General features: G+C 37.0%; 1 protein-coding gene across 6 annotated transcripts in view; it reads left to right on the top strand.

Annotated features, from left to right (window-relative positions):
- Positions 1-27,298, top strand: part of PTPRK (protein tyrosine phosphatase receptor type K) — a 604,460-nt gene that overhangs the window by 276,623 nt on the left and 300,539 nt on the right. For all 6 annotated transcript variants that reach the window (XM_037844170.1, XM_037844174.1, XM_037844175.1 and 3 more), the window contains exons 4-5: positions 16,931-17,012; positions 19,070-19,185. In XM_037844170.1, the coding sequence (XP_037700098.1) occupies positions 16,931-17,012; positions 19,070-19,185 (198 nt within the window). The remainder of the gene's footprint in view (positions 1-16,930; positions 17,013-19,069; positions 19,186-27,298) is intronic.

Consider the following 27,298-nt stretch of genomic DNA (forward strand, 5'->3'; position numbering starts at 1 on the left):
TCCCCTACATTCTACATTATAAACCATTTGTTTTACATTTTTCAAAGTTCACATTAGTGGTAGCATATAATATTTCTCTTTTTGTGCCTGGCTTATTTCGCTCAGCATTATGTCTTCAAGGTTCATCCATGTTGTCATATGTTTCACCAGATCGTTCCTTCTTACTGCCGCGTAGTATTCCATCGTGTGTATATACCACATTTTATTTATCCACTCATCTGTTGAAGGACATTTGGGTTGTTTCCATCTCTTGGCAATTGTGAATAATGCTGCTATGAACATTGGCGTGCAGATATCTGTTCGTGTCACTGCTTTCCGATCTTCCGGGTATATACCGAGAAGTGCAATCGCTGGGTTGAATGGTAACTCTATATCTAGTTTTCTAAGGAACTGCCAGACTGACTTCCAGAGTGGCTGAACCATTATACAGTCCCACCAACAGTGAAGAAGAGTTCCAGTTTCTCCACATCCCCTCCAGCATTTGTAGTTTCCTGTTTGTTTAATGGCAGCCATTCTAACCGGTGTTAGATGGTATCTCATTGTGGTCTTAATTTGCATCTCTCTAATAGCTAGTGAAGCTGAACATTTTTTCATGTGTTTCTTGGCCACTTGTATTTCCTCTTCAGAGAACTGTCTTTTCATATCTTTTGCCCATTTTATAATTGGGCCGACTGTACTATTGTCATTGAGTTGTAGGATTTCTTTATATATGCAAGGTATCAGTCTTTTGTCAGATACATGGTTTCCAAAAATTTTTTCCCATTGAGTTGGCTGCCTCTTTACCTTTTTGAGAAATTCCTTTGAGGTGCAGAAACTTCTAAGCTTGAGGAGTTCCCATTTATCTGTTTTCTCTTTTGTTGCTTGTGCTTTGGGTGTAAAGTCTAGGAAGTGGCCGCCTAATACAAGGTCTTAAAGATGTTTTCCTACATTATCTTCTAGGAGTTTTATGGTACTTTCTTTTATATTGAGATCTTTGGTCCATTTTGAGTTAATTTTTGTGTAGGGGGTGAGGTAGGGGTCCTCTTTCATTCTTTTGGATATGGATATCCAACTCTCCCAGCCCCATTTGTTGAAAAGACCATTATGACTCAGTTCAGTGACTTTGGGGGCCTTATCAAAGATCAGTCGGCCATAGATCTGAGGGTCTATCTCCGAATTCTCAATTCGATTCCATTGATCTATATGTCTATCTTTGTGCCAGTACCATGCTGTTTTGGCAACTGTGGCTTTATAATAAGCTTCAAAGTCAGGGAGTGTAAGTCCTCCCACTTCGTTTTTCTTTTTTAGAGTGTCTTTAGCAATTCGAGGCATCTTCCCTTTCCAAATAAATTTGATAACTAGCTTTTCCAAGTCTGCAAAGTAGGTTGTTGGAATTTTGATTGGGATTGCATTGAATCTGTAGATGAGTTTGGGTAGAATTGACATCTTAATGACATTTAGTCTTCCTATCCATGAACATGGAATATTTTTCCATCTTTTAAGGTCCCCTTCTATTTCTTTTAGTAGAGTTATGTAGTTTTCTTTGTATAGGCCTTTTACATCTTTGGTTAAGTTTATTCCTAGGTACTTGATTTTTTTAGTTGCTATTGAAAATGGTATCTTTTTCTTGAGTGTCTCTTCAGTTTGTTCATTTCTAGCATATAGAAACATTACTGACTTATGTGCATTAACCTTGTATCCCGCTACTTTGCTAAATTTGTTTATTAGGTCTAGTAGCTGTATCGTCGATTTCTCAGGGTTTTCTAGATATAAGATCATATCATCTGCAAACAATGACAGTTTTACTTCTTCTTTTCCAATTTGGATGCCTTTTATTTCTTTGTCTTGCCGGATTGCCCTGACTAGCACTTCCAGCACAATGTTGAATAACAGTGGTGATAGCGGTCATCCTTGTCTTGTTCCTGATCTTAGAGGGAAGGCTTTCAGTCTCTCTCCATTGAGTACTATGCTGGCTGTGGGTTTTTCATATATGCTCTTTATCATGTTGAGGAAGTTTCCTTCAATTCCTAACTTTTGAAGTGTTTTTATCAAAAAGGGATGTTGGATTTTGTCAAATGCTTTTTCAGCATCTATTGAGATGATCAATTGATTTTTCCCTTTTGACTTGTTAATGTGTTGTAATACATTGATTGATTTTTTATGTTGAACCATCCTTGCATGCCCGGAATGAACCCCACTTGGTCATGGTGTATGATTTTTTTAATGTGTCTTTGGATTAGATTTGCAAGTATTTTGTTGAGGATTTTTGCATCTATATTCATTAGGGAGATTGGCCGGTAGTTTTCCTTTTTTGTAACATCTTTGCCTGGTTTTGGTATTAGATTGATGTTAGCTTCATAAAATGAGTTAGGTAGTGTTCCATTTTCTTCAATGTTTTGAAAGAGTAAGATTGGTGTCAGTTCTTTCTGGAAAGTTTGGTAGAATTCCCCTGTGAAGCCATCTGGCCCTGGGCATTTATTTGTGGGAAGATTTTTTTTTTTTTTCTTTTTTTTAAATCATCATTTTATTGAGATATATTCACATACCACGCAGTCATACAAAACAAATTGTACTTTCGATTGTTTACAGTACCATTACATAGTTGTACATTCATCACCCAAATCAATCCCTGACACCTTCATTAGCACACACACAAAAATAACAAGAATAATAATTAGAGTGAAAAAGAGCAATTGAAGTAAAAAAGAACACTGGGTACCTTTGTCTGTTTGTTTCCTTCCCCTACTTTTCTACACATCCATCCATAAACTAGACAAAGTGGAGTTTGGTCCTTATGGCATTCCCAATCCCACTGTCACCCCTCATAAGCTACATTTTTATACAACTGTCTTTGAGATTCATGGGTTCTGGGTTGTAGTTTAATAGTTTCAGGTATCCACCACCAGCTACCCCAATTCTTTAGAACCTAAAAAAGGTTGTCTAAAGTGTGCGTAAGAGTGCCCACCAGAGTGATCTCTCGGCTCGTTTTGGAATCTCTCTGCCACTGAAGCTTATTTCATTTCCTTTCACATCTGTGGGAAGATTTTTGATGACTGATTGGATCTCTTTGCTTGTGATGGGTTGGTTGAGGTCTTCTATTTCTTCTCTGGTCAGTCTAGGTTGTTCATATGTTTCCAGGAAATTGTCCATTTCCTCTACATTATCCAGTTTGTTGCCATACAGTTGTTCATAGTACCCTCTTGTAATTTTTTTAATTTCCTCGGGGTCTGCAGTAATGTCACCTTTCTCATTCATTATTTTGTTTATATGGGTCTTCTCTCTTTTTGATTTTGTCAGTCTAGCTAGGGGCTTGTCAATCTTGTTGATCTTCTCAAAGAACCAACTTTTGGTGATATTTATCCTCTCTATTGTTTTTTTGTTCTCTATGTCATTTATTTCTGCTTTAATCCTTGTTATTTCTTTTCTTGTACTTGGTTTAGGATTGGTTTGCTGTTCATTTTCTAGCTTCTTCATTTGATCCATTAGTTCTTTGATTTTGGCTCTTTCTTCCTTTTTAATATATGCGTTTAGTGCTATAAATTTCCCCCTTAGCACTGCTTTCGCTGCATCCCATAGGTTTTGGTATGTTGTGTTCTCATTTTTATTTGTCTCTATATATTTAGCAATTTCTCTTGCTATTTCTTCTTTAACCCACTGATTGTTTAGGAGTGTGTTGTTTAACCTCCAGGTATTTGTGAATTTTCTAAGTCTCTGATGGTTATTGATTTCTAATTGTATTCCATTGTGGTCAGAGAATGTGCTTTGAATAATTTCAATCTTTTTAAATTTATTGAGGCTTGTTTTATGTCCCAGCATATGATCTATTCTGGAGAAAGTTCCATGAGCACTAGAAAAGTATGTGTATCCTGGTGATTTGGGATGTAATGTCCTGTATATGTCTGTTAAATCTAATTCATTTATCAGATTGTTTAGGTTTTCAATTTCCTTATTGGTCTTCTGTCTGGTTGATCTATCTATAGGAGAGAGTGATGTGTTGAAATCTCCCACAATTATTGTGGAAACATCAATTGCTTCCTTTAGTTTTGCCAGTGTTTCTCTCATGTATTTTGTGGCACCTTGGTTGGGTGCATAGACATTTATGATTGTTATTTCTTCTTGCTGAATTGCCCCTTTTATTAGTACGTAGTGGCCTTCTTTGTCTCTCAAAACATCCCTGCATTTGAAGTCTATTTTATCTGAGATTAATATTGCTACACCTGCTTTCTTTTGGCTGTAGCTTGCATGAAATATTTTTTCCATCCTTTCACTTTCAGTTTCTTTGTGTCCCTGTGTCTAAGATGAGTCTCTTGTATGCAACATATTGATGGTTCATTTTTTTTTGATCCATTCTGCGAATCTATATCTTTTAATTGGGGAGTTTAATCCATTTACATTCAACGTTATAACCGTGAAGGCATTTCTTGAATCAGCCATCTTATCCTTTGGTTTATGTTTGTCATATTTTTCCCCTCTGTCTATTAATATCCTTTATTGTACCCATACAGAATCTCTTTAGTACTGAACCTTTCTCCAAGTCTCTCTGTCCTTTCTTTGTTTCTCTGTCTGTAGGGCTCCCTTGAGTATTTCCAGTAGGGCAGGTCTCTTGTTAGCAAATTCTCTCAGCATTTGTTTGTCTGTGAAAAATTTAAGCTCTCCCTCAAATTTGAAGGAGAGCTTTGCTGGATAAAGTATTGTTGGCTGGAAATTTTTCTCACTCAGAGTTTTAAATATATCGTGCCACTGCCTTCTTGCCTCCATGGTGGCTGCTGAGTAGTCACTACTTAGTCTTATGCTGTTTCCTTTGTATGTGGTGAATTGCTTTTCTCTTGCTGCTTTCAGAACTTGCTCCTTCTCTTCTGTGTTTGATAGTGTGATCAGTATATGTCTCGGAGTGGGTTTATTTGGATTTATTCTATTTGGAGTTCGCTGAGCATTTATGATTTGTGTATTTATGTTGTTTAGAAGATTTGGGAAGTTTTCCCCAACAATTTCTTTGAATACTCTTCCTAGACCTTTACCCTTTTCTTCCCCTTCTGGGACACCAATGAGTCTTATATTTGGACGTTTCATATAATCTATCATATCCCTGAGGTCCATTTCGATTTTTTCAATTTTTTTCCCCATTCTTTCTTTTATGCTTTCATTTTCTATTCTGTCATCTTCCAGGTCACTGATTCGTTGTTCAACTTCCTCTAGTCTTGTACTATGAGTGTCCAGAATCTTTTTAATTTGGTCAACATTTTCTTTAATTTCCATAAGATCATCCATTTTTTTATTTCGTCTTGCAATGCCTTCTTTATGCTCTTCTAGGGTCTTATTGATTTCCTTTATCTCCCGTACTATGGTCTCATTGTTCATCTTTAGTTCTTTGAGTAGCTGCTCTAGGTGCTGTGTCTCTTCTGGTCTTTTGATTTGGGTGCTTGGGCTTGGGTTATCCATATCGTCTGGTTTTTTCATATGCTTTATAATTTTCTGCTGTTTTTGGCCTCGTGGCATTTGCTGAACTTGATAGGGTTCTTTTAGGATTTGTAGACCAATTGAAGTCCTTATCTCTAATTTATCAGATCTACAGCTTCGTGGAGTACACTTTCTCTAACTAACCAGCAGGTGGCGTCCACGAGCCACCTGTTCTCCACAAGCCAGTTCTCCCCTGCTTAGCCTTTTTGGTGATTGGGGGAGTGAGTCTTGTGGGGTCCAATTGGTGTACCAAGCTTGCGTGTGTAGTTGGTATTGCCTGCCCTGTATATGGGGCGTGTTTCTGGGCAGTCAGGGAGCGGGGTGTGGCTCTAACAATCAAATCTCCCTGGTGATCCTAGAGTTTTAAAGCTGCTGCAATAGTCTAATCCTTCAGTTTAGTCCTGCCACAGTTTGTCTCTGCCACTGACCCACAAGTCCTTGGTATTGGCGTATGGCTCCTGAGACTTGCAAGTGGGCCCCTCTTCCAGGCCGTGCACCCCGGGTCCTCTGTTGAGGGATGACTGTGCTATGTCACAGGTGAGTGCCGTCCCCCCAGGGCAGTTCTGGGCTGCTGGGCTGTGTAGGGAAGCTCCCAGTCTGCTGAAATGATGGCTGAATGGGGCTTTGTTAATTCACACTGCTCTACCTTCCCAACTGTGGGGCAATCAGCTGAGGTTGCAGGGAAGGCTAATGTCCACGCCCAGTTTTGTGGTGTGTGCCTGTTATTTGAAGCACGTCCGTCACACTGGGTTGTCTGGGGCAGTTCCTGGCTATGGGGCTGGCGATGGGCAGGAGTGTTTCCTGTCCACCAGGATGATGGCTGTGAGCGGACACCCCCCTTTTCTTGGGAAGTTGTGGTGTTTAGTGAATTTTCTCAGACACTGGATTATTGCGTTTTGTCTCAGAGCTCTCTTAGTTCTGCTCTTGACTTGACCTGCCCAAATAGCAAGTCTTTGAAGCTTTCTGTATTGGGCTTCTTAGAGTAATTGTTTTAGAAAAAGAAAAAAGGATTAAATAACAAAACAAAACAAAACAAAACAAAACAAAAGAAAACAAAAAACAAAAAAAAAAACGGGCCCTCCTCAGAGATCTAATGGGTTATTGAAATGCTAAGAGACAAAGCAACCAAGGCCATTAAGGAAAGGTCCACAGGGCAGAGAGATCAGCTTTTCTTCAGGATTTGCATATGCGCCTCAGGGCCCTTCCCCTTTCTATGTTCACTAGAGCTCCAAAAATCCTCCGCTTTTATTTTGGAATTTTTCGTGTTGTTTTTTTTCTATGCCTGTCTCCTCTCTGCTGGGCTGGCTGCTCTCAGATTCTCTGGTGTCTGGTCTCAGTCTATCTATGGTTGGAGTTTGAATCAGTAGAATGAGTTTCTGATAAGGGCTGCCACTGCAGTTCTCCCTTCTCCTTCCCGGAGCTGACAGCCCCTCCTCCCCCGGGACTGAGCCTGGCAGGGAGGGGTGCGGGTCCCCTGGCCGCAAAAACTTACAGATTTCGCTGATCTCAGCAGTTCCACGTTTTCATGAGTGTTGTATGAAGTATGCCCAAAGTCAGATTGCTCTGTGGTGTCCAGTCCACACAGTTCCTAGCTTTCTACCTACTTTCCTGGAGGAGTAACTAAAACATACAGCTCACCAGTCTGCCATCTTGCCCCGCTTGAACTGATTTTCTAGAAAAATTAAATTAATTGCATAATTTCAGTTTCTTGAATAACAGATTGTTATTTTGGTTTAAGAAAAAGAAAGGCAAGTCAAGTATGTACATGCATAGTTGTTGGTGCACACCCATTTTATTTTTTAAAAGACTAATAATGTTGGAATATCTTCTCAAGTTCACTGTTATTTTCTTCTGTGGACATTGACTTAAACAATGTATTCACAGATTTTCATAGTGAATATTTTTGGGTTTTGTTAGGCTTTTTTTTTTTACTATCTAAAAGAATTAACTTAATAAATCATATAATATATCATTATATTTACACTGTTTAATCCTTTTAGTTGAAGATATCACCTACCTGCCAATTTGACTTATAAAATAAAAAAATTGTGAGTTTATCAATCCGTGAATTCAACTAAGAGTGCACTAAACTAGGTATTCTAACTTTGTGTAAAACTCTTTCCTCACCCCAACTCTAAACTGTTTTTCAAGAAGGAAAGGTTACAGTATATTTGCAATTACTTACTTCTTAAACTAATGATGTAAGTAAAGAGTTCTCTTTTCAAAAGGTTTTAAGAGACCTATTGAAATGTTTGAATTTGTGATGTGAGAGCTGAAGTTTAGCATCTGGTTGAACTTAGCCTGGATGTAGGATAATCCGGTTATTTCACCTGTGTAGTAGCAATTATTCATGCTGGTTTACTTAGAGCTTGCTTTTCTCTCTAATCAGACACTGTCATGGATTTCATGTATTAATAGATACTTAGCATGGCGGTACATAGAAGTTGCACTACCAATTTTAATTTTTAAAATGGAGTTTCATAATTAAAAATTAAAGTTCTTGAGAGTCACATTTGGCAGGGAACAGACTTACTGTGTTAGTTTGAAAGGCTTTTTTCAGATTTAGTTGTGCAAGTGAAGTGATCTACTTCTGCTATGTGTAAAATTGGACCACTGATGCTAAAATTTAAAAGCTTCTTCTTGTGGCTTGTAGGAAGACAAATGGCACATCTCTGGAAGTGAGGAAAAATAGTACTGTAATTCAGTGTCATGTTGATAGAAATAGAAACTTTAACCAGTCATCTTTTATTTTTGACTCAGACAACTAACTATAAAATATAACCTAGATGGTGGAGCTATGATAGTGATAGAGAAATGACAATTTGCTGATGTATTTTCTGCTACTCTTTGCTTCTCCTTTTTCACTTTTATACCATATCTTTAATGGTACAAGTCACTTGATTTTTGGATCTAAGGGCAAACCCACAACATAAAAAAGCTGTTTAGTGGCATTTTTGATCCTGGATTATTTCAATTATTTTGCTTCATCTCGCTCTTCTAATTGTGCTTTTGGTTTTTCCTCTCTTTTGCTAACCTCATATTTGAACATCAATTAGGCTGTGCTATGAATAATGGGTCTTATTCCAATTTACTTCTAAATACAATTTTTGAAGGCATTTAGAATATATCATTATCTTCTGCCTGTCTGTCTATCCTGGAATCAGGGAATCCTTCAAAGAGGGCAGGGTGTTGGGACACATTACACTGTGGTTTTTCCTCTGGGCCGGCTTCACCTCATTTAAGCCTTGAATTGAAAGGGAAAAGGAGTCCTGTATGGGGGTTTTAATGATGGGAGTGTAGGAGTCTCTGAAATGCTTTGCTTTAAAGATTAGGAATGGGGAAGGTGGTGAGTTTATGGTGCTGAGTTTGTTGAATACAGAAGAGTTTAGAAGTTCTCATGTCCTCCAGCATCAGCGTCACTGGAGCTGCCCTCTTGCCTCTTCATTCCTATCAACTGGAATTGTCAGGCACTGCCTAGGATGAATCCTGATCATGGGGAACCTTCTGAACCATTCAGAGTCTCTTTAGACCTTACAGTGAACCCATGTAAGAGCCAGGATTTGAATTCGAGGTCTGCCACTGAGAGCTGAGGCTCCACCTGACGCCATTGTGCCCTTATTTGTGCTCTGGTGTGTGCATGTGTATATGAGAGATTGTCTATAAAGTCATATATTAAAACCTTTTTGAGAGCAGTGTATATACCTTTTTTGCAAAGGTGTGTTAATGATATAGAAAACACAAAAACTTCTCCTGGGTTTACAGGATGAATATTATTCATTCTTGGCTCAAGTTTTGGGTGTATTTGTTTTCACAGTTGAAAACTTTATTTATGTCTCTCTTCAACCACATAATGGAAGTCACATGTAAAGACCACTGGTAATTTTTTACAATGCAAGATTAAAGGAAGGACGAATTCATTTAAATAACTAACGGACTGTTATTACAAGTAAAGTACTCTAGCATAAGCTCTAAAAATGATTATTATTGGTTCCTTCATGTAGATCTTCTGGATACATTGGTATCTGGGGTAGTCAACTCCCTGGACTCATTTGAAGCAGAGATGTCCTATGCATGAATATTCATTTTACTCTAGAGCCTTCCTTCTTTGGGCTTTGTTTTCATACAGTCTACTTTGGTATGATATCTCCAAGTTTTTATTTTCTCCTTTTGATGTGTGGTCTGGCATTTTTTCTGTTTCCTGGACACTGGCTGTTGATCTGCTTTTTATGAGGCAAACGTAATTTTACTCTGAAAAGGGTTGCTGTTGCGTGGGTGTTGTAGTTGTTGTCATGCAAGTACAGTCTTGTTATACCTTGCATCACCCATGAGAGATAATGTGGTAGTCCTTCTCACCACTTAGGCAATGGTAATGCTGAGCCTTGGGATATTTTTGTAACCAAAGCCCTTGTAATTGAATACATTGGCGGTTTATTCAAGAATACTTGGCTACACTCTACATAGTATTTGCATTCTAAAATTGACTTATGTTATAATCCTAATTTTACACATATATTGTATGTATGATATTATTGATAGGACTGTGCACTACCCTCAGTAAGTTTATATTTTTGGGGGGTGTGTGTGTGGGTGTGTGTGTGTGTGTGTGTGTGTGTGTGTGTGTGTATGAAAGAGAGAATATCTAACTATATTGCAGGTCCTGCTGAAGAGGTAGATCCTGTAACTATACAAATTGTATATATTCAGGTAACAAAGTGTTGGTTTTAGAATCTCTAGAGCCCTTTTTACTCTCTGTGGGCTGTGAAGTCTTGACAGAAATAGTCCCTATAAGGAACTGGCCATATTTACTCCCAGGGCATCTCAAGGAAAATAACTGATTTTGAATTCCATTTCAGAATCAATCTGCCTGAGGATACAGATGAAAGGCATCTGTAGGCAATTCTTATACAAAATTCACATATACAACATTGCAACTGAGCATTTCCATGACCCAGGAAATCTGATATGTAGGGAGAAATCATGGAGGTGCTAAAGATAGCTAAAATCTGAAATATGAAAGGGTTTTAAATGGAGAATTGATTAGGGCTTGATTATATGTTTTAACTGCCCTCCATATTTTAGTTGGCATATAATTAGAAACATTTCCCTTCTCTCTGCTTCCCTTCTCCCCTCCCCCTCCCTCAAGCAGCTTTTAAGACAAAGAATCTATCAGTGTTTCCCTTGCCTCAATATTTTATCTGTGCAAACAAGTACACCACCAATGATAGCCAAGGGCTGTTAAGAAATTGTTGGTTTTAGATAGCCCAAGGTCTTTACTAAAGGCGTTTTCACATTTAGACTCTCAGAAGTAAACTATTACGTCAGTCAATTGGCAAACCAGCTGGGGCTTGTAGGAGTTGGCTGTGGGAAATTCTTTTTCTCTCACACTTAGTTGAGGAGGCAGAATTGCAAATTGGCAGTGCCTGGAGAGGAGCTACACTGGGTGACAGGGACTGCTGGTCGATTGTTGGTCTTTTTTGTATCTTCCGTCAACTCTGCACATTAGCCTCTGCGTATGGATAGAAAGAAACTCGAGCCTAGATTTTCACATAGATATTTAACTTTTTCTATTTGTGATCTTCTGGAGTCGATCCACAGAAATGTATGCCTTACAGCATTTTTAAGCATTCAAGGGAAGTAATTATGTTTTCATGATTTGTAAATTAGCTTGGGAAAATTATCTGAAACTTTCTCAAGGGAGAGTCATTTTATTATGTCAACACAATTTTACAAATTAGGTAAAACTGAACTAAATACCTTATCCCAATTTTCCTTTTGAGCCAAACTATTAACTAGAATCCACTGATATTATGTAATTGTTTTTTCTAATATATCGGAACACTATCCATCCTTGACTTTCAGTGGGATTCTCGTCATTCAGTGATGCTTTGTGGGAGCATGACAGATAGTCACTACCCTCAGTAAGTTTATATTTTTGGGAGAACGGTGGACATAAGCTTCAATAATTATTTATACATTTAATTATGTAATTTTAATTTTATTCTGTTTGTCACTCTAGTTTGAGGATACTTCTTCCCAACAGCCTCTAAAATGGCAGATGTTGATTCCCATGTAACCTAGGATTAGGTCAACGTGTACGAAACACCCCAGCCTCTTTCAGTTTCTTTCCTTTTTACTATGCCACCATCCTCATTATCTTCCATTGGACTTTGAGTCATTGTCTTCTTTCCATAATATATACTGGCCCTGGCTCTCTCCACTCCCAAGATGCACCATTATCCTGATGACTTCAGCATCCTTGTGGAAAGCTCATTGATAGTTCCTTCATCTCCTCATCTCCAAAGATCATATTCCACACTTTACCCCCTAAGCAACCTCCTGCTCTGGGTAATATTTCACAACTGTTCTGTCTTTACATTTAAGAATCTCACACTCTAACCTCAAACTCATCCCCTTCCAGTTTATATACTTTACCCTTCCCTGAGATCATCCGTCAACCTCACGGGAACTCTTGTCCATCAAACTTCCTTGTCACATCAATATTTAATTACATCCTGATCATTTTTGTTACACATTTGCCCTTTCCATTAAATCCCTTGATTGCTTACTTTCTATCCACCATTTCTAGACTTAAATCCAACTAAATGCTGTAAAAAAAAAAAAAATCACACACTAAAATAGATTGGGATCACTAGAAATTCATGATCACCAACTTCAGGTGGTTCATAGTAATCTGGAAATTCTCCTCTCCATTTCACTCCCTTTCACTGTCTTCAAACTCCAGCCACTTCCCCTTTTCATCAGTCTATTTCTTATATATCAGAGAAAAGTGTGGCCATAAGCCAGAAACTCCCTTATCCATGAGTCCTACAAGTTTACTTGCATCTTCATACATCCTCTCTTTCTTTTCTCATGCTGTAAAAGCAGAGACCCATTAGTTCTCTCTCATATACATTGAAATGTTCCCTATCAAATCGAATCATCCTTATCAACATATAATTGTGTTTAAGTGTTTTCCAGCTTAAAAATAATTAAAAAAAAAATGAACACTTCATTTGATCCCATATCTTCTTCCATCCATAGTCAAAGTTCTCTCCACCTATTCAGACAACTTTCTGTAGGAATATTTTATGCACACTTTCTCTCCTCCTCTCTCTTCTTATTGCCAATATGGTTCGGTCTTCTTGCTCCATACAGACCACTCTTCCTTTGGTCACTCGTGATCTCAGTGGCACAACAAGGGACTCTGTTAGTCCTCATTTTACCTAACATTTGACCAGCATTTGGTCCTAACATCTTTTCCCATCAAATATTATTTTATTGGCTTTTGTAACACCATGTACCTCCCTTCTACATCTCTACACACTTCTTTTTTTTTTTTTTTCCCAATCCCTTCTGTCCTGTTTGCAGGCTCATTTTCTCTGTCTTAGCAGGATAGAAAAGTATAAGGAAAAAAAGAGAAAGGGCCTAGGACAGAAATTTGAGAAACTACAATATTTGAAGTTCACATAATAGAGAGAAGCCACTTATATTTAATGATGCTCATGTACTTTTATGCATATGCTTTTGATATGTACAAATGTGCATATGTATACATGTATGTGTATGTGTGTGTGTATATATATATAATATTTTAATTTTCTTCAGCTCTTATATGTTGAGTGTCTACTTTGTAAGACATTGCTTTGCATCCTCAGTAAGCTTTGAGGACACAAAGTTGAGTCAGTTCCTGACTTTTAGGGATCACCTTGTAATGAGGGATTCAGATATATGTGCTTTGCTAGTACTCATATGGTCGAATCTACAGCCTTAGTCATCTTTCTGTGTGTTACAGACAACTATTTTGTCCATTTTCTAAAGTTGGACATGAATATTTAGAAATAGATTTTGATTTTGGTGCATTTATTCTTTGCAGGCAAATATGTAGTTTTCTTTGAACTGTGCATTAGCAGAATTAAATGTTTAAAAATTTAAACCACAAAAACACAACTTTAAGTAGATTTATGGGAATAAAATACCACTGTATTCTTATTTATTATTTAGCTATTTATTTCCAAATTGGATGTTGAGGGTTAAGTTTTTCGTGGGAGAGAGAATGGAATGGGAAGAAATTTCATTTTAGTCTATGTATGGATGTTTTATATTTCCTGTGATGGCAGTGCTGCCATTTATTACAGAATTCTTACTCTGGACCAGGCACTGTGCTAAATGTTTCATGTGGGTTTTCTCATTTAATCCTCCCTCTAATGCTGAGGTGGAAACAAATAGTTTGTTTTTATAGAAGAGGAAACTGAAGTTTTCAGATTTTATATGACTTGTCCAAATTCATACAAAGAGTGAAAAGTAAATCTATAGCTGACCTCGGAGCCTGAACTCAACACTAGGAACTATTGAAAGAAAATTAAGGGCACTTTTTCCTCCCCAGATTTATCTAGTACTTATACTATTCTGTATTATATGATATTTCATGTGTCATTTAATCATTTCACATATATCATTTAATCTTCACAACAAATCTGTGATACAGGCAAGAGCTGTCTTGCCAGATAAGAATATGAAGACACAAGTTAAGTTATTTGCTCGTGTCATACATCATAGCAAATCAAAAACTAGATCCTACACTTCCTAACATCTAGTTCAGCTTTCCATTATGTGAGAGACTTCTTCAGCATATGCGTATTTAACTCAGTTTTGCCAAAGGATAAAGTTGTCTTTGTTCTTCAGGGCCTGCCTCCCACTTTTCTGTGTGTGTGTTTCTCTACTTTAATTCTACTTTATTCACTTATTTAGTTAATAATCCAGCAATGTTGCTGGAGTAGCAAGAATCTGATGAGAGTCATCACCTTCAGTGTTCCAGGTAATGGAGTGGAGTGAAAACAGCATGAAAAGCAGAGGCATTCATTGTGTTCCCAGGTTGGCCTTCTGGCTGGGTTAAAGTTGACATCTGGTATGGATTCCATTGCTGTCTTCTGGGAACACTGGGTGACTACTTGACACCAAGCTTTAGATCTGACCTGAGCATTAACCCAAGCAAGCATGGCGTAATTGAGATTTGCAATTTGAGCTATTGAGATTTGTTTCCCCTGACTGGACAGAAGAGCCTGACACGGTGAGGGTTCTATGGAAGTGATAAAGCTGATTAAATCTTCAGCAGTAAAGGAATCTGATCTTAGAAATTTCCTCTAGCTTTTGTTAATGAGGCAAAGCCAACACTTAGCAGGGAAAATGAGGTCGCTAAAAAGAGAAACATTTTTTTCTCTTTCAATAAAGAACCGATCCTTTTGCCCCTTTTTAAATCAAGGCCTAAATTTATTGTCCTGAATAAGGCTTAATTTAAATGAACAAATAAGAAACTTTTTCTCTAGGGTGCAATAATCTTGTTTAAACTTAGTACTAGACGAAGCAACGGAAGGTAAACAATTTGAGAAAGTAAACTGAGGTAAGCCTAGAAATTGAGATAATTTAATGCATGTTGACGACAACTTCATTGAAAGAAGACACGAAACAATGATTAATTATACAGATGAGTGGTTTCTCCATGAGAATGTCATTCTTTTTTCCATAAGGTTTTTCTCACTTTGTCTTTCTATTACTTCCATTTTCTTGAGTCACTATTCTATTAAATAAAATTTATTTTCCTGGGATACACTTATGCACATCTCACATTAATAGTTTTGCCAATCATACTGTTTGGTATATATTTGGTTTATATAGCACTTCTACATATGCTACCATTTAATCCTCTTAAAAATTTTGTAATGAAAGCTGTATAATCTCCATTTTCAGGAGTTGGGACTTGGCTTTAAAAGATGATGTGATTTGTTTAAGAATTTGTGAACAAGAGAGTTGGGAGTCAAATATAATTTTTCTCACCCGCAGGAAAGTGCCTTATGCTACAGTTGCCCCAATTTATACATTATTTAAAGTCTCTTAATTCTTCATTTCTTGCTAAGTCCTTGTTCCAATATTTAGAAAATTACATTACAATTGTGGGTTCACATGGGCTCCACTTAAATAAAATCTAAATCATACGTATGCTCATATGCACACGGTCCCACTTCTGAGTTCACAGATTCACATCCCTCCATCAAGAAGCATTTCTCTTCCTACACAAACTCTGTCCTTGTTCTTCTCAGATTAAACTTAATGCCAGTGAAATCAACAGTCCAAATGGTAAACTCGGAATAGAAAAGAAGTAACACAAGCGAAGGTGGAGATGGAAAGGATAGAAGGGAGTTGAGCTGTCCCAGCCCCCTTTGTCCCATTTTCCGAGGCTTTGGGGTAGATGTGGGAGGATGGTATGAGAATGGAAGTGGTTTAATACTGTTCGGTTAATATAATATTTATTCAGTATAGTATTTAAAACAACCTTAATTTTAAATACCACAGAAGGAAATACTCTTCCTGTGTCTGCTTCTTTGTCTTGAAGGGAAGTGTAGTAATGTTGATGGATGTTTGGATTCTGGGTTCCATTCTTGACTCCACCATTTGTTAGGGTGTTTGACTTGGTCAAGTTACTTACCCCTTCTTAAAATGAGGGTAGAAATAATGCCTCCCTCATACAGTTGTGGTGAGGATTAAATGCATTTATGTGTGTGTTTATCTAGAGATAGAAACAAGAATAAAGTGCTCACAATAATGAGTGTGGATGTGCACACCAGCCTAGGATAGTCTCGTGAGTATGTGTGTAAACACTCAGTAAATTTTAATTATTATTATTATTATCAGCCCAGTTAATCAAGCTTCTGCCCCTTGCACTACAGAAAATCTGTTCTGACACGTGTTCCCAGGGAACTCCTAATAGCCAAATCCAGTTGGTACATTTTAATTTTAATTTTTCTTGACCTTTCTCCTACAGTTGATATAATTTACCATGGTCTACATCTTTTCTTTTTTAAACCTTTTATATTGAGATACGTTTAAAATTAGAGGACAGTTACAAAATTAATGCAAACTACATGCAGAGAAGCACAACATACCCTTATCCCCCAGATACCCACCTCCACCAATACAAATATTTTGCCACATCTGCCATCTCATTCTGTCTACCTGTCCATCCATTTGTTGGTCGGTCTATTAACCCATTTTCTGAAAATGTAAGGGTAGGTTGTATACATCATGCTCCTTGAATAGTTAACACGGCCATGTACATTTCCTAAGAACAAGGATATCTTTAGTTGTTAGCACAGTGCTTGGCTTATGGTAGGGGCTCAATGTATATTAAAAAAATAACAGAAAGTCAATAGGAGCAAACTTACTTTTAGAGATATCAGATTTGCTCTAGCTCCCTATCTGTTGTCTATTCAGTTAATCTAACATCATTTCATAGTAGTTGCTTATTGAGATCTGACCTCAATAATTTGATTGCTATTCTAATATTTTTGTTTACCTGTGACAAAGTTTAGCAAGTTACTGTACATTATAAGATACAATTTTAATTCTTCTGGAACAAAAATGAAATTAAAATTTTTAAAGCATGTTATAGCTAGTCTCCTTCCACTGATTGTTGTAAATGTTTTCTTTTTCCTCCTGACAGGTAATATTTGAAGCCGAAGTCTCAGGAGGGAGAAGTGGTTATATTGCCATCGATGACATCCAAGTACTGAGTTATCCCTGTGGTAGGTTGTGATTAAGAATTGTGTTTTTCTGTGTCCTTTCAACACCTGTCTTATATTGGCAGTGACCACTGCTGTTCATCACTTGGTCATTGCTATCTCTTTTATTGTTGTCACTCTGTGCCTTCTGTTTAGTTTTAAAAAAAACTGAAATATTAGTATAGAATTTTTGAATCAAATATTTCTCAAACTTGTAACTAATTGTACACATAATAAAGGATTCTTTTAAATTATTTAATTACTGAGCACTAAATATATATGTAAATGCAATAGACTTATGACTCAGTCTTTTTAGTATTATTACATTGTATAGGAAAGCAAAGAAGATTCACATTTTGACTGAAAGAAAAATAGAAGGAAGGTCATTTAAGTTGAGGGTTGGGTTGAAATGAAGGAAAATAATTAATTCACCTTATTGTAAGCTTAGTACTGAATATGCCGATTAGTCCATTTTAAAAAGCAAAACAGTAAAAAACGAACAGTGAGAAACTGACCATACTAACACATAGTTATGTTAGTAATGTCCATTAATTGATCTTTAGATGGCATTCCTAGATTTGTCTTTACACCACATTCCCTGAAAGTCAGTGATTGTTATTCACTCAGCAGAGCCAGGTGTAAAGCAGTGGGCATAAATTCAAACTTTAGCTCTCTCTTCCAGTGGCAGCATTTTTTAGATCCCATGAATTCTGTATTATCTGTTCAGTAATCCTTGCTGGTAGAAATGTTTCTGCTCATTGTAAGCAGCGTGGACTTAGTGTGTTTTTCTGTGAGGGGAAAGCTCTGCACTCCTGCTAAGCAGTTATCCAACTCTAGCATGCACCTGACTCACCAGGAGTGTGTGATGAATCACAGATTGCTGGGTACCTCCCCTGGTTCTGGTTCAGTAAGTCTGGCTTGGGGCCTGAGAATTTGCATTTCTGGCAAGTTCCCGGATGCTGTCGATGCTAGTGTGGAGCTCATAATTCGAAAACTACTGTTCTAGCTGAAGCATTCCTTTTTCTGAAGCTTTGCTGAGGTGAGAAACAAGAGATAGATGGAGCCCACAGGGATCATGTGGTATTCTCCAGGAATAAAGAAGACAGAATCACCTCTCTCGAAGTTCAAGTAGGTTTTCTGAGTTCGTTCAATCTGTCAGTTTAATGGAGTTATGTCACTTCTACTGTTCATTTGTACCACTTTTTAGATGTTAAACCGTAGAAAGGCATTCATGAATAAGCAAATAGAAAAATACGAATTGAGCACATTAACAGTAGGTTTTCATGTGTTCCTCTGTGAGCTCTTTTCTCATTCACTGAGGCTTAGCTTTTCCTGTTTAAATTTCCTTTCAGTGGAAAAACATCAATGAGGCTTCAATTTTAAAAGGTAATTGCAGAGAAAACTTGCTTGATTGTCATATAACTCATGTATATTTTGACTGCAGTTATCACTTTTTGTTGGTTTAGTATTTCTTTTGGGTAACTTTCCTAGGGTTATGAAAGAACAGGAAGAGGATTTAATAGCAGTTAAGCTGATAGCCTGTTTGAAGAAAGCTAAAATATCCCCTTATCTTAGAAGTACCAGAGGATATAACTCTTGAAGTTAAAAAAACAAACAAACAAACAAACAAACAACCAGAAAGGAAGGAAAATCTAGCTGCTTAAATTGTAGCTTAACGGTTCACTGGTCATGTAACTGTCAGTATTTTAGGTATCACTACATGTTTTCATTATATTTTCACGTTATGGTCTGATTTGTGCCTGTTTAATCTCCTTTGCTTGCCTTGACTTATAACTATTGTATCAGCACTCATATGTAATGTGCTATGGTGGTTAGGCAATGGTAATTGTGGAGTGTTCACTCTGTATAGATCAGTGCTTCAGCAACTATGGGGAAATAAATAATAGAGATATTGAGGAAAGAGACATATGAGAGCTCACCAGGAAACCTCAATTTTCTTCCATAAGACGTTAGTTTTGGCTAAAGGTAAAAGTATCAACAGCATTATTCTGTTGGGAAAAAGTAACATGGTGTGTTTGCTTCATGTGAAAAAAGTAATTTCTTCCCTTCTGCTTTTGCAGATAAATCTCCCCATTTCCTGCGTCTGGGAGATGTAGAGGTCAATGCGGGGCAGAATGCTACGTTTCAGTGTATCGCTACAGGGAGAGATGCTGTGCATAACAAGCTATGGCTGCAGGTAAGGCCAAGGTGGCAGCTGAGCTAAAATGTACACATGATTTAAAAAATAGTCAGAAATGTACCATTTCTCTGTGTGTGTGTTTGTGCATACACGTGGAACAGATTGTCTTTTGTGGGGTTTAATTTAATTTGCTGCAGATTCATATCACACTTTTCCCTTTTTGGAATATGAATAAAAATATGAGGACATATTTTGCTAATGAAGTCTAATGATTCTTAATTGTCATGTGTACTGTAAAATTATTTCCCTAGACTCATTGCAAATATGATAAAAATGAAAATTTTCATATTGAATAAGATTTTGAAAACTGAACTTACAAGAACATAATGTATCAGTAGGAATTTTCATACTCTGATAAATTTTTCTAAAGTATTTTAAGAAACTCTTGGGAGTATGTCAAGAAACATGAATTGGAAGAGAGCCAATTCTATTTTTTGGAATATTGTGTATGAGGATTAATCACAGATCTGAGGTTGAGACCTTTGCTTTGTGCTTATGAAGTCCTCAATTAATGCCTATTTTATTAATTGGAATTTTACATACATGTTTGGGCAAATGCAAATGGTGCATATAAATAAAGGTCTTTAAAAGAATCAGATAGAAAACAGTAGACTAAGGAATGGGCCATGCCTTTAGAGAATTTATAAAATGTAGATATGGCAAATCTAGGACCAGGAAAGGAGGAGCTGAGAGCAGCTCTAGAGCCTGAAGACTCAACCTATGACTGAAGGTTACTAAGATAAATATTTGAAGTGAGATAATATGGAAGCAATAATATCCTTTGAGCATCCCCTTCTTTTGGTCCTATTGCAAAGGGGTTTAATTAGTTAGAACTTTAAACTCCCAAGAATGCCAATGAAGTCCACAAAGAAAAATTCCTGTAAGATCAGCTTAATGTCCTGCATATAAAAATCACAGTTTATTTTACCATATCTTTAGAGAGGTAAGATTAGCCTTGGAGGTATCATCGGTTTGCAGGTGGTTGGAGTGATCATATAATAAATGATATTGAAATCCTACCTACCATAATGCCTGATATTGTGCTTGGTTTTGTACAGGCATTATGCCATCTAATTCCGACAATGATCCAGTTGGATAATATAACAGATGTACTTCATATAAATCTAATTATCACTAGTATTATAATTTATTTGATTTGTAGGTGCCAGGATATGATCTTTTGTGCCCAAATGTAAGAATAAAATGAGTTCTCACCCCCTTTTTTATTCTGTGACCATGCTAATTTCCCATACATACGAGATAATTCTTCATGGAGATTGCTGTATTGTATGTTATACAATTTTATCAGCCAAATATCAAGGCAGACTCCCCCGCTTCGCCTGTCTCTCTTTTGGCCTGAATAAATAATTAGCTTTAAAAATATGTTTTCAAATATATTTACTAATTATTTTGCTAATTATATTTCATTTAGAAGGGAACGTTATCAGGCATTTGGCTTTCCTTGTGATCTATATAGTTTTGCCCTGGAGAGCCAGAAGCTCTGCAGTCTGCCCCTGGTTTTACGCCCCAGGATTTAATGTGACATTGAAATAAAAAGGGTTTTGTATCCTCAGACACCAGCTGCCTGTGGCAACAAAGACTTCTCTGGACTCTGCTGGTCTAAGTGTGTTACATTCAAAATACTGCCCATCTTTTGTTTGTTTGTTTCCTACTTTGTAAGTTGGCTCATTTAATCGTGGTCTCTTAAAATTTTCCTCCTGCCATTTTTTGAGCAAAGATGAGAGAGAAAACACTCTGTGGGACTCCTACTCTGCCTTCTTTTTTCTCTCCTTCTGTCTCTTTGCATTTGCCACAGGAAGGTGAATTTGTGTATTTCTCTTCAACTTTGACATAGGTATTGCCCAATGTCTCAGGACACATATCCACCTTATTCATTCAAAAGCTCTTCTATCTTTTCCACCAATATCACATAGGTTACCTTGATTTCTTCTTTAAATCATTCTTGCCAGTGTTCAAGAAACATTGCAAACTATCAATTGCTTAGGGATGTTTTAGAATTACAATTAAAGTGTTCTTTATAGTCATACTGTCTAACAATCAGACAAGACTGGTCATAGATGCTATGATATATATTTATGTAAAGAGCAGTCAGAAAGTGGCTGGTGAGAGCCCATTGAATGAGGTTTAAAAAGGTTACCCATCTTTTGTTCAAAGTAGCAAGAACATATCAAAGCAGGAAGAATCCTGTTTGCATAGTGAATCTACCAACTAACTTATCCAAATGACTTTAGCTTGGTGTTGAACAATGCCCTAGAGACCAGGAGACCCCGTTGTTAATTCTAGTCCTTTTCCTGGTTAATTATGTCAGCTTAGTGAATTCGTGTGACTCTTCTATGCCTCAGTTTTCTTATCTATGAAAGAAAAATGTTGGATAGAGGCTAAAATTCCTTTCGACTGTAAGATCTTTGACTAGTTCTTTACATTCTTTTTGATGGCCCGAAACATGGGCTTGATCACTTTTTATTGCTTGATGAAAGAATGAAAAACTTTTATGTTATTAGTTTTGTATGGGAAAAAAAATGGCCCCTTAAATTAAGGATAATTATGAGAACAACTGCTTGAAATATCTGCTGAACGTACCGAGAATGCACGGAGTCAAAGCATTTCAGAGAGAGGTCACAGCATCCACAGAGTAATAGGATAACAGAGTAGCAGTTACACCTGCTGTCGTCAGTGAAGTAAAAATGGTGATCAATTGGTTATGTCCTCCAAATCGCTGATCTATAATATCGAACTTCCATCAGTAAAATGTTATCTTAATATGCGTGAAGTAACAAAACTAGCAAAGCTGCCAATTTTCTGTTCTAAAGGAAAAGCGGCACTGTATGACTATTATGAAAGGTGCTGAATGAAATACCTGATAGAATTGGGTACTTAAAATAATTTATGTATGGAAATATATTTAGAGCATAAATACTCTCACTTGGCTGTGGTCTCTAGGTTAGATACATATTTTGTGTTAGTTGTTTAAAATGACATACAAATTGGATAAATTGAAAAATGGAGCAAAGGAAAGCACAATGCTTAACAGATTACTTGAGCTAATCTAGAATATTAATTCTTATGGCATCTCATGGTCATTCTGGGTACATCTTAGGGAATGTCTTTTCCTGAAATATCTTGGACTATGTAAATATTATCTGAGAGGTAGATTGTTCACTTTAGATATTTTGAAAACAGTAACAGAACGTACAACCTGAATTTGACCTCTTGAGGCATGCCAAATGAATTAGTGATATATAAAACAAACATGAACATTTTTAGAAATCTGTTGAATGCCAACAAGCTAGAAATATAGTGATTTATTGTGTTTTTATGGAACATGGTTTAAAAAGTTTGTTATGCTGTTTATTCATGTTGGATAAGAGACAGAATAAAGTCTTAGTTATTCTTAGAAAATTTCCAAATTCCTTGTCTATCATAAAGCTCAGTTAAACAGCACGTAATCTAGATACAAACACACATTGTTTGTCACTTTACAATTTGAAAAATATTGACTCTTCATGAACAGATGTTTTTAAATTTTTGAAATGATTTTTTCAAGTAAGCCATGTTAATTGTGTTCTTAAGAAACTGCCCATGGTATTTGTCATTCATAACCCAAGGCTTGTGGTAAAATACAAGTTATAGCAATTGAGGTCACACATGAAATTTTGAAGTATAATTTATTACTGAAATAAATAATAAAAACAAACATCTGTTTATATTCCTGAGAAATATAAGATAATTTTCTCACAGAAAAGAAAAAAATAGGTTATACATTTCTGTTGGTTGAAAATATTGCTCATTTTTCTTTATTGCAATTCATTGACATGAATTGTAGATAAGGTAATTACTGGAAAAAGTGAATATATAAGCAAATAACTAAAATATGACCCAGCAGTTCCACTCCTAGGTATTTACCCAACAGAAATGAAGAAATGTGCCTACACAAAGATTTCTACAAAAATGTTTATAACAGCTTTATTCATAACAAACCAATAATTTCAAGAACCCGGACAAGCATTAATCAGAATGGGTAATTAATTTCTGGTTCATTCAAGCAATGAATGTTACTCAGAAATAAAAAAAAAAAAATACGTGTAACAACATGGGTGAATCTCATCGACATACATTATGTGTTTGGAAAGAAGACACACCAAGAAGTAGTGCACATTCTATTATTATGTTTATATTAATTTCCAGAAGGGGCAACACTCATCTGTGGTGACAGAATCAGAACAGTGGTTGCCTATGGGGAATGAAGATTTACTCTTAAGTGGGCAAGGGGGAACTTTCTGGAGTAATGGTCTCTATTTTCATTGGAGTGTTGCTTCTATGGGTATGTGTATATACATACATGTTTGTCAAAAGTAAAGGTGTGTCCAATATGCTGTATGTAATTTTTACTTTAATAAAATACAAATAAGGACAGAAAGTGACTATATTAAACAATTTATCAAATCACCAAATTACTGGCAGTAATAATTTTTCCATGAATGGCATTAGCCTATAAACATTACCTGCATTTTGTCCATCTTCTCCATTTGAAGTAATTTGTAATCATAAATCTAAGCTAAAAAATAGGGGGAAAACACATGTCCTGAGTGTTCTTTTTTCAGAACATTTTCTAACTTTTGAGGATGTGAAAAATTTGGAACTGGGATTGGACTGTAACTTATAAACTGGTATTCTTTCATGAAGGTCCAGTATAAGTGGACACCTACATGGCAAATCAAATAGAGACCATTGATGGAACATCTGTCAGACCATATGCTTTGGCTTGAGGTACAGTGTAGAAACTAACATGCTAATGACTCCATCCATCATTACCGAGCTTTGGCGGGCATGCATCATTGAATTGGACAGAGAAATTCACAGTGGAGTTGTTGAAAGTAGGGAATTTGAGGGTAGGTTTTGGTGGCACCATTTGTTTTGGTGAGTTGAAATGAGGCTGTGTAATGCGTGACTGGTAATCCTGTGCAGACTTCCATCAAAGCAGTGGCAATTGGGCCAATCTGTCAGTAATTGCTGCTGATCCTGGCAACATGCCTCCTCAGTGGGCCTGCCAAATGAGAAAGTCAGCCACTGCTTTGCCCTTGGTGAGGCTCGTCACTGCTAATGTACTGTGATGTCGCTGGTTTCTCAGCCAAAGGAAATGTCATTCCTTATGGAGCAACAGATAATTTAAGCAATGGCTGGAGAGTAATAATTGGAAAGTAAAATTAGTCAAATAAGATGCAAATTACTCTAAAAAGACAACCATAGAGGGGCTGACCTCCCAGCACCACCAACTATTGTCAGCCGAGGGTCAATGAAAATGGATGGTCTGAAACTTGTGACCACATAGTGTTTTAGCTGTCCAGGGAAATGTCATCGCCTTGTTCCTGCACTACAGGTGACCATCATCATGTAGTAGTGGAAATCTGAAGCATGATTGAAAAAAATTTAATTCGTTTGAAAGTACAAAAATTTTAACTGATGAAAGAGATCGCTAGACTATTTCACACGCTATCTAGTCGGTGTTCATGAAGCTCTTTCTGATGCTATGTACCATTTTCCCTCTGCTTATTTATATTGTCATATGAAGTGCCTGGGTGTTTGTGGCACATTTACATCTTAATTTCCTTGAGAGAGTTTAGTCTTTCTGAGAAACAAATTTGGTAACTTTCCATTTGTTATAATGAAGGTATTAATTTATCTGAAGAAATTAATCTGTGCCTAGGAGCATACAAATTATAGTGGACAATTCATTGAAAACTAATTTCAGAGGAATTTTTGAAAACCAAGTTGATTAATCATGTAATATGATCACTCACATTAGGTACTATGAAGAAATGAAACAAACAAATGAATGAGATATAGTAAAAAGTGTCTTAATGCCTCGGCTTGGTCAAATGCCTTTCATTTTCTGGGTGAATGGCCTTTGGAAAGGCTGACACATTTCTGAAATAGAATAACAAAGGCAGATTGTGTTTTAAAACTTCAACTTTCATATGAGACCAAGGGAATAGATATCTATTTGGTACAGGATCTAAATTTTCTAAACGGTACAACTCTACAGTCGATTTGTTCAAACACCACAATTGCATGGAACTTTGAATAGGAAGTGAGATACGGTAGGTTAGTATAGGCTGGAGTGAAATAGTGACACATCCTGGAGTAATTTGGGCAGATAATAAAAAATATATTTACAGCCTCCCCCTCCTCAGCCCCGAGGATCTGGGGGAAGGTGCAGATGTGTTGGACATCCTCACCTGGACTGGTGTTGATGTTGTCACAAACATTGGGACTGGCGGTTTGATGTGCTGAGCCCTCGAGCATGGGACTTGCGCTTATGAAGCTCATTACCACAAAGGAGAGTCTAAAGTTGTATGTAATAGTGCCTAAGAGTCTCCCCCTGAGTACCTCTTTGTTGCTCAGATGTGGCCCTCTCTCTCTCTAACTGAGCCATCTCGACAGGTGAACTCGCTGCCCTCCCCGCTACGTGGGACCCGACTCCCAGGGGTGTAAATCTCCCTGGCAATGCAGAGTATGACTCCCGGGGATGAATGTGGACCCGGCATCGTGGGACTGAGAGTATCTTCTTGACCAAAAGGGGGATGCAGAATGAAACGAAATGGTTTCAGTGGCTGAGAGATTCCAAATGGAGTCAAGAGGTCACTCTGGTGGACATTCTTATGCACTATATAGATAACACCTCTTAGGCTTTAATGTATTGGAATAGCTAGAAGTAAATACCTGAAACTACCAAACTCCAACCCAGCAGTCTGGACTCCTGAAGACAATTATATAATAATGTAGATTACAAGGGGTGACAGTGTGATTGTGAAGACCTTGTGGATCACACCCCCTTTATCTAGTGTATGGATGAGTGGAGGAATGGGGATAAAAACTAAAGGACAAATGGGGTGGGATGGGGGGATGATTTGGGTGTTCTTTTTTCACTTTTATTTTTTATTCTTGTTCTGGTTCTTTCTGATGTAAGGAAAATGTTCAGAGATAGATTGTGGTGATGAACGCATAACTATGTTATCATACTGTGGACAGTGGATTGTATATCATGGATGATTGTATGGTGTGTGAATGTATTTCAATAAAACTGAATTTAATAAAAAAAAATATCAAGTAAAAAAAGAATAACAAAGGCAGTATATCATTACTAGGACAGTGAGTGTGATGGTTAAGTTCCTGAGTCAACCTGGCTAGGTTATGGTATCCAGTTGTTTGGTCAAACAGGCACTGGCCTGATTGTTACTGTGAGAGTATTTTATGGAATTAAATCATTAGGCAATTGATTGCATCTGTGGCTGATTATATCTACAATCAGTAAAGAAGACTGTCTTGAACAATGAGAGGAATCTCCTAATCTAGTCAGTTGGAGGCCTTAAAGGGACCACTGTGGATTTCATCAGTCAGAAAGAAGAATTTCTGTCTCTACTAAAGCCAGCCAACTTCTCCTGGGGGAATTCAACCTCACTATCATCAGAGTTCCCAATTTGTGGCTTCTCCTGGGGAATTTAGTGTCACAGAGTTCCCAACTTGGAGCCTATCCTGTGGCATCTGGACTTGGCAATCCCCATGGTTGTGTGAGCCTGTATAAATATTTTTGTAAAATATTTAAATACATATCTTGTCGGTCCTGTTTTTCTGGGAGAAGCCTAATACAAGGAATCAACTTGAAGAAGTGACATCAGAATGGCTAAAGGGATATGGTTAATATGTTGAGATTTGAGGGAGACTGGATAAGCTTCTTGAAATCTTAAATTAGTTGGGGATATACATGAGGGATTTAATTTGTTCTTTATAGCTCCTATAAGTATAATAATGACTAATGGGTAGAAGCTAAATGATTAGAGACATAAGCTGGTTATGAGGAAGAAATTTGTAATTGTTAAGGCTGTTGAAACCTAGAACTAGCTGTTGAAGAAAATAGCAAAATTATGAAGGGTGTAAGTGTCCTAGCATAATCAGGACAAGCACTTGCTAGAGATCTAGAGGACATTCAAGGACCATGCGTTTTATGATCTTTTCAGTCCTGTTGTTTTGATTCTATAACAACGAGAAAGAAAAGACTGGGCAGAATCTAAATGCTGTACTATTTCAGAGA

This window comes from Choloepus didactylus, chromosome 7 (genome assembly GCF_015220235.1).
Source record: "Choloepus didactylus isolate mChoDid1 chromosome 7, mChoDid1.pri, whole genome shotgun sequence".
NCBI classification, from domain to species: Eukaryota; Metazoa; Chordata; class Mammalia; order Pilosa; family Megalonychidae; genus Choloepus; species Choloepus didactylus.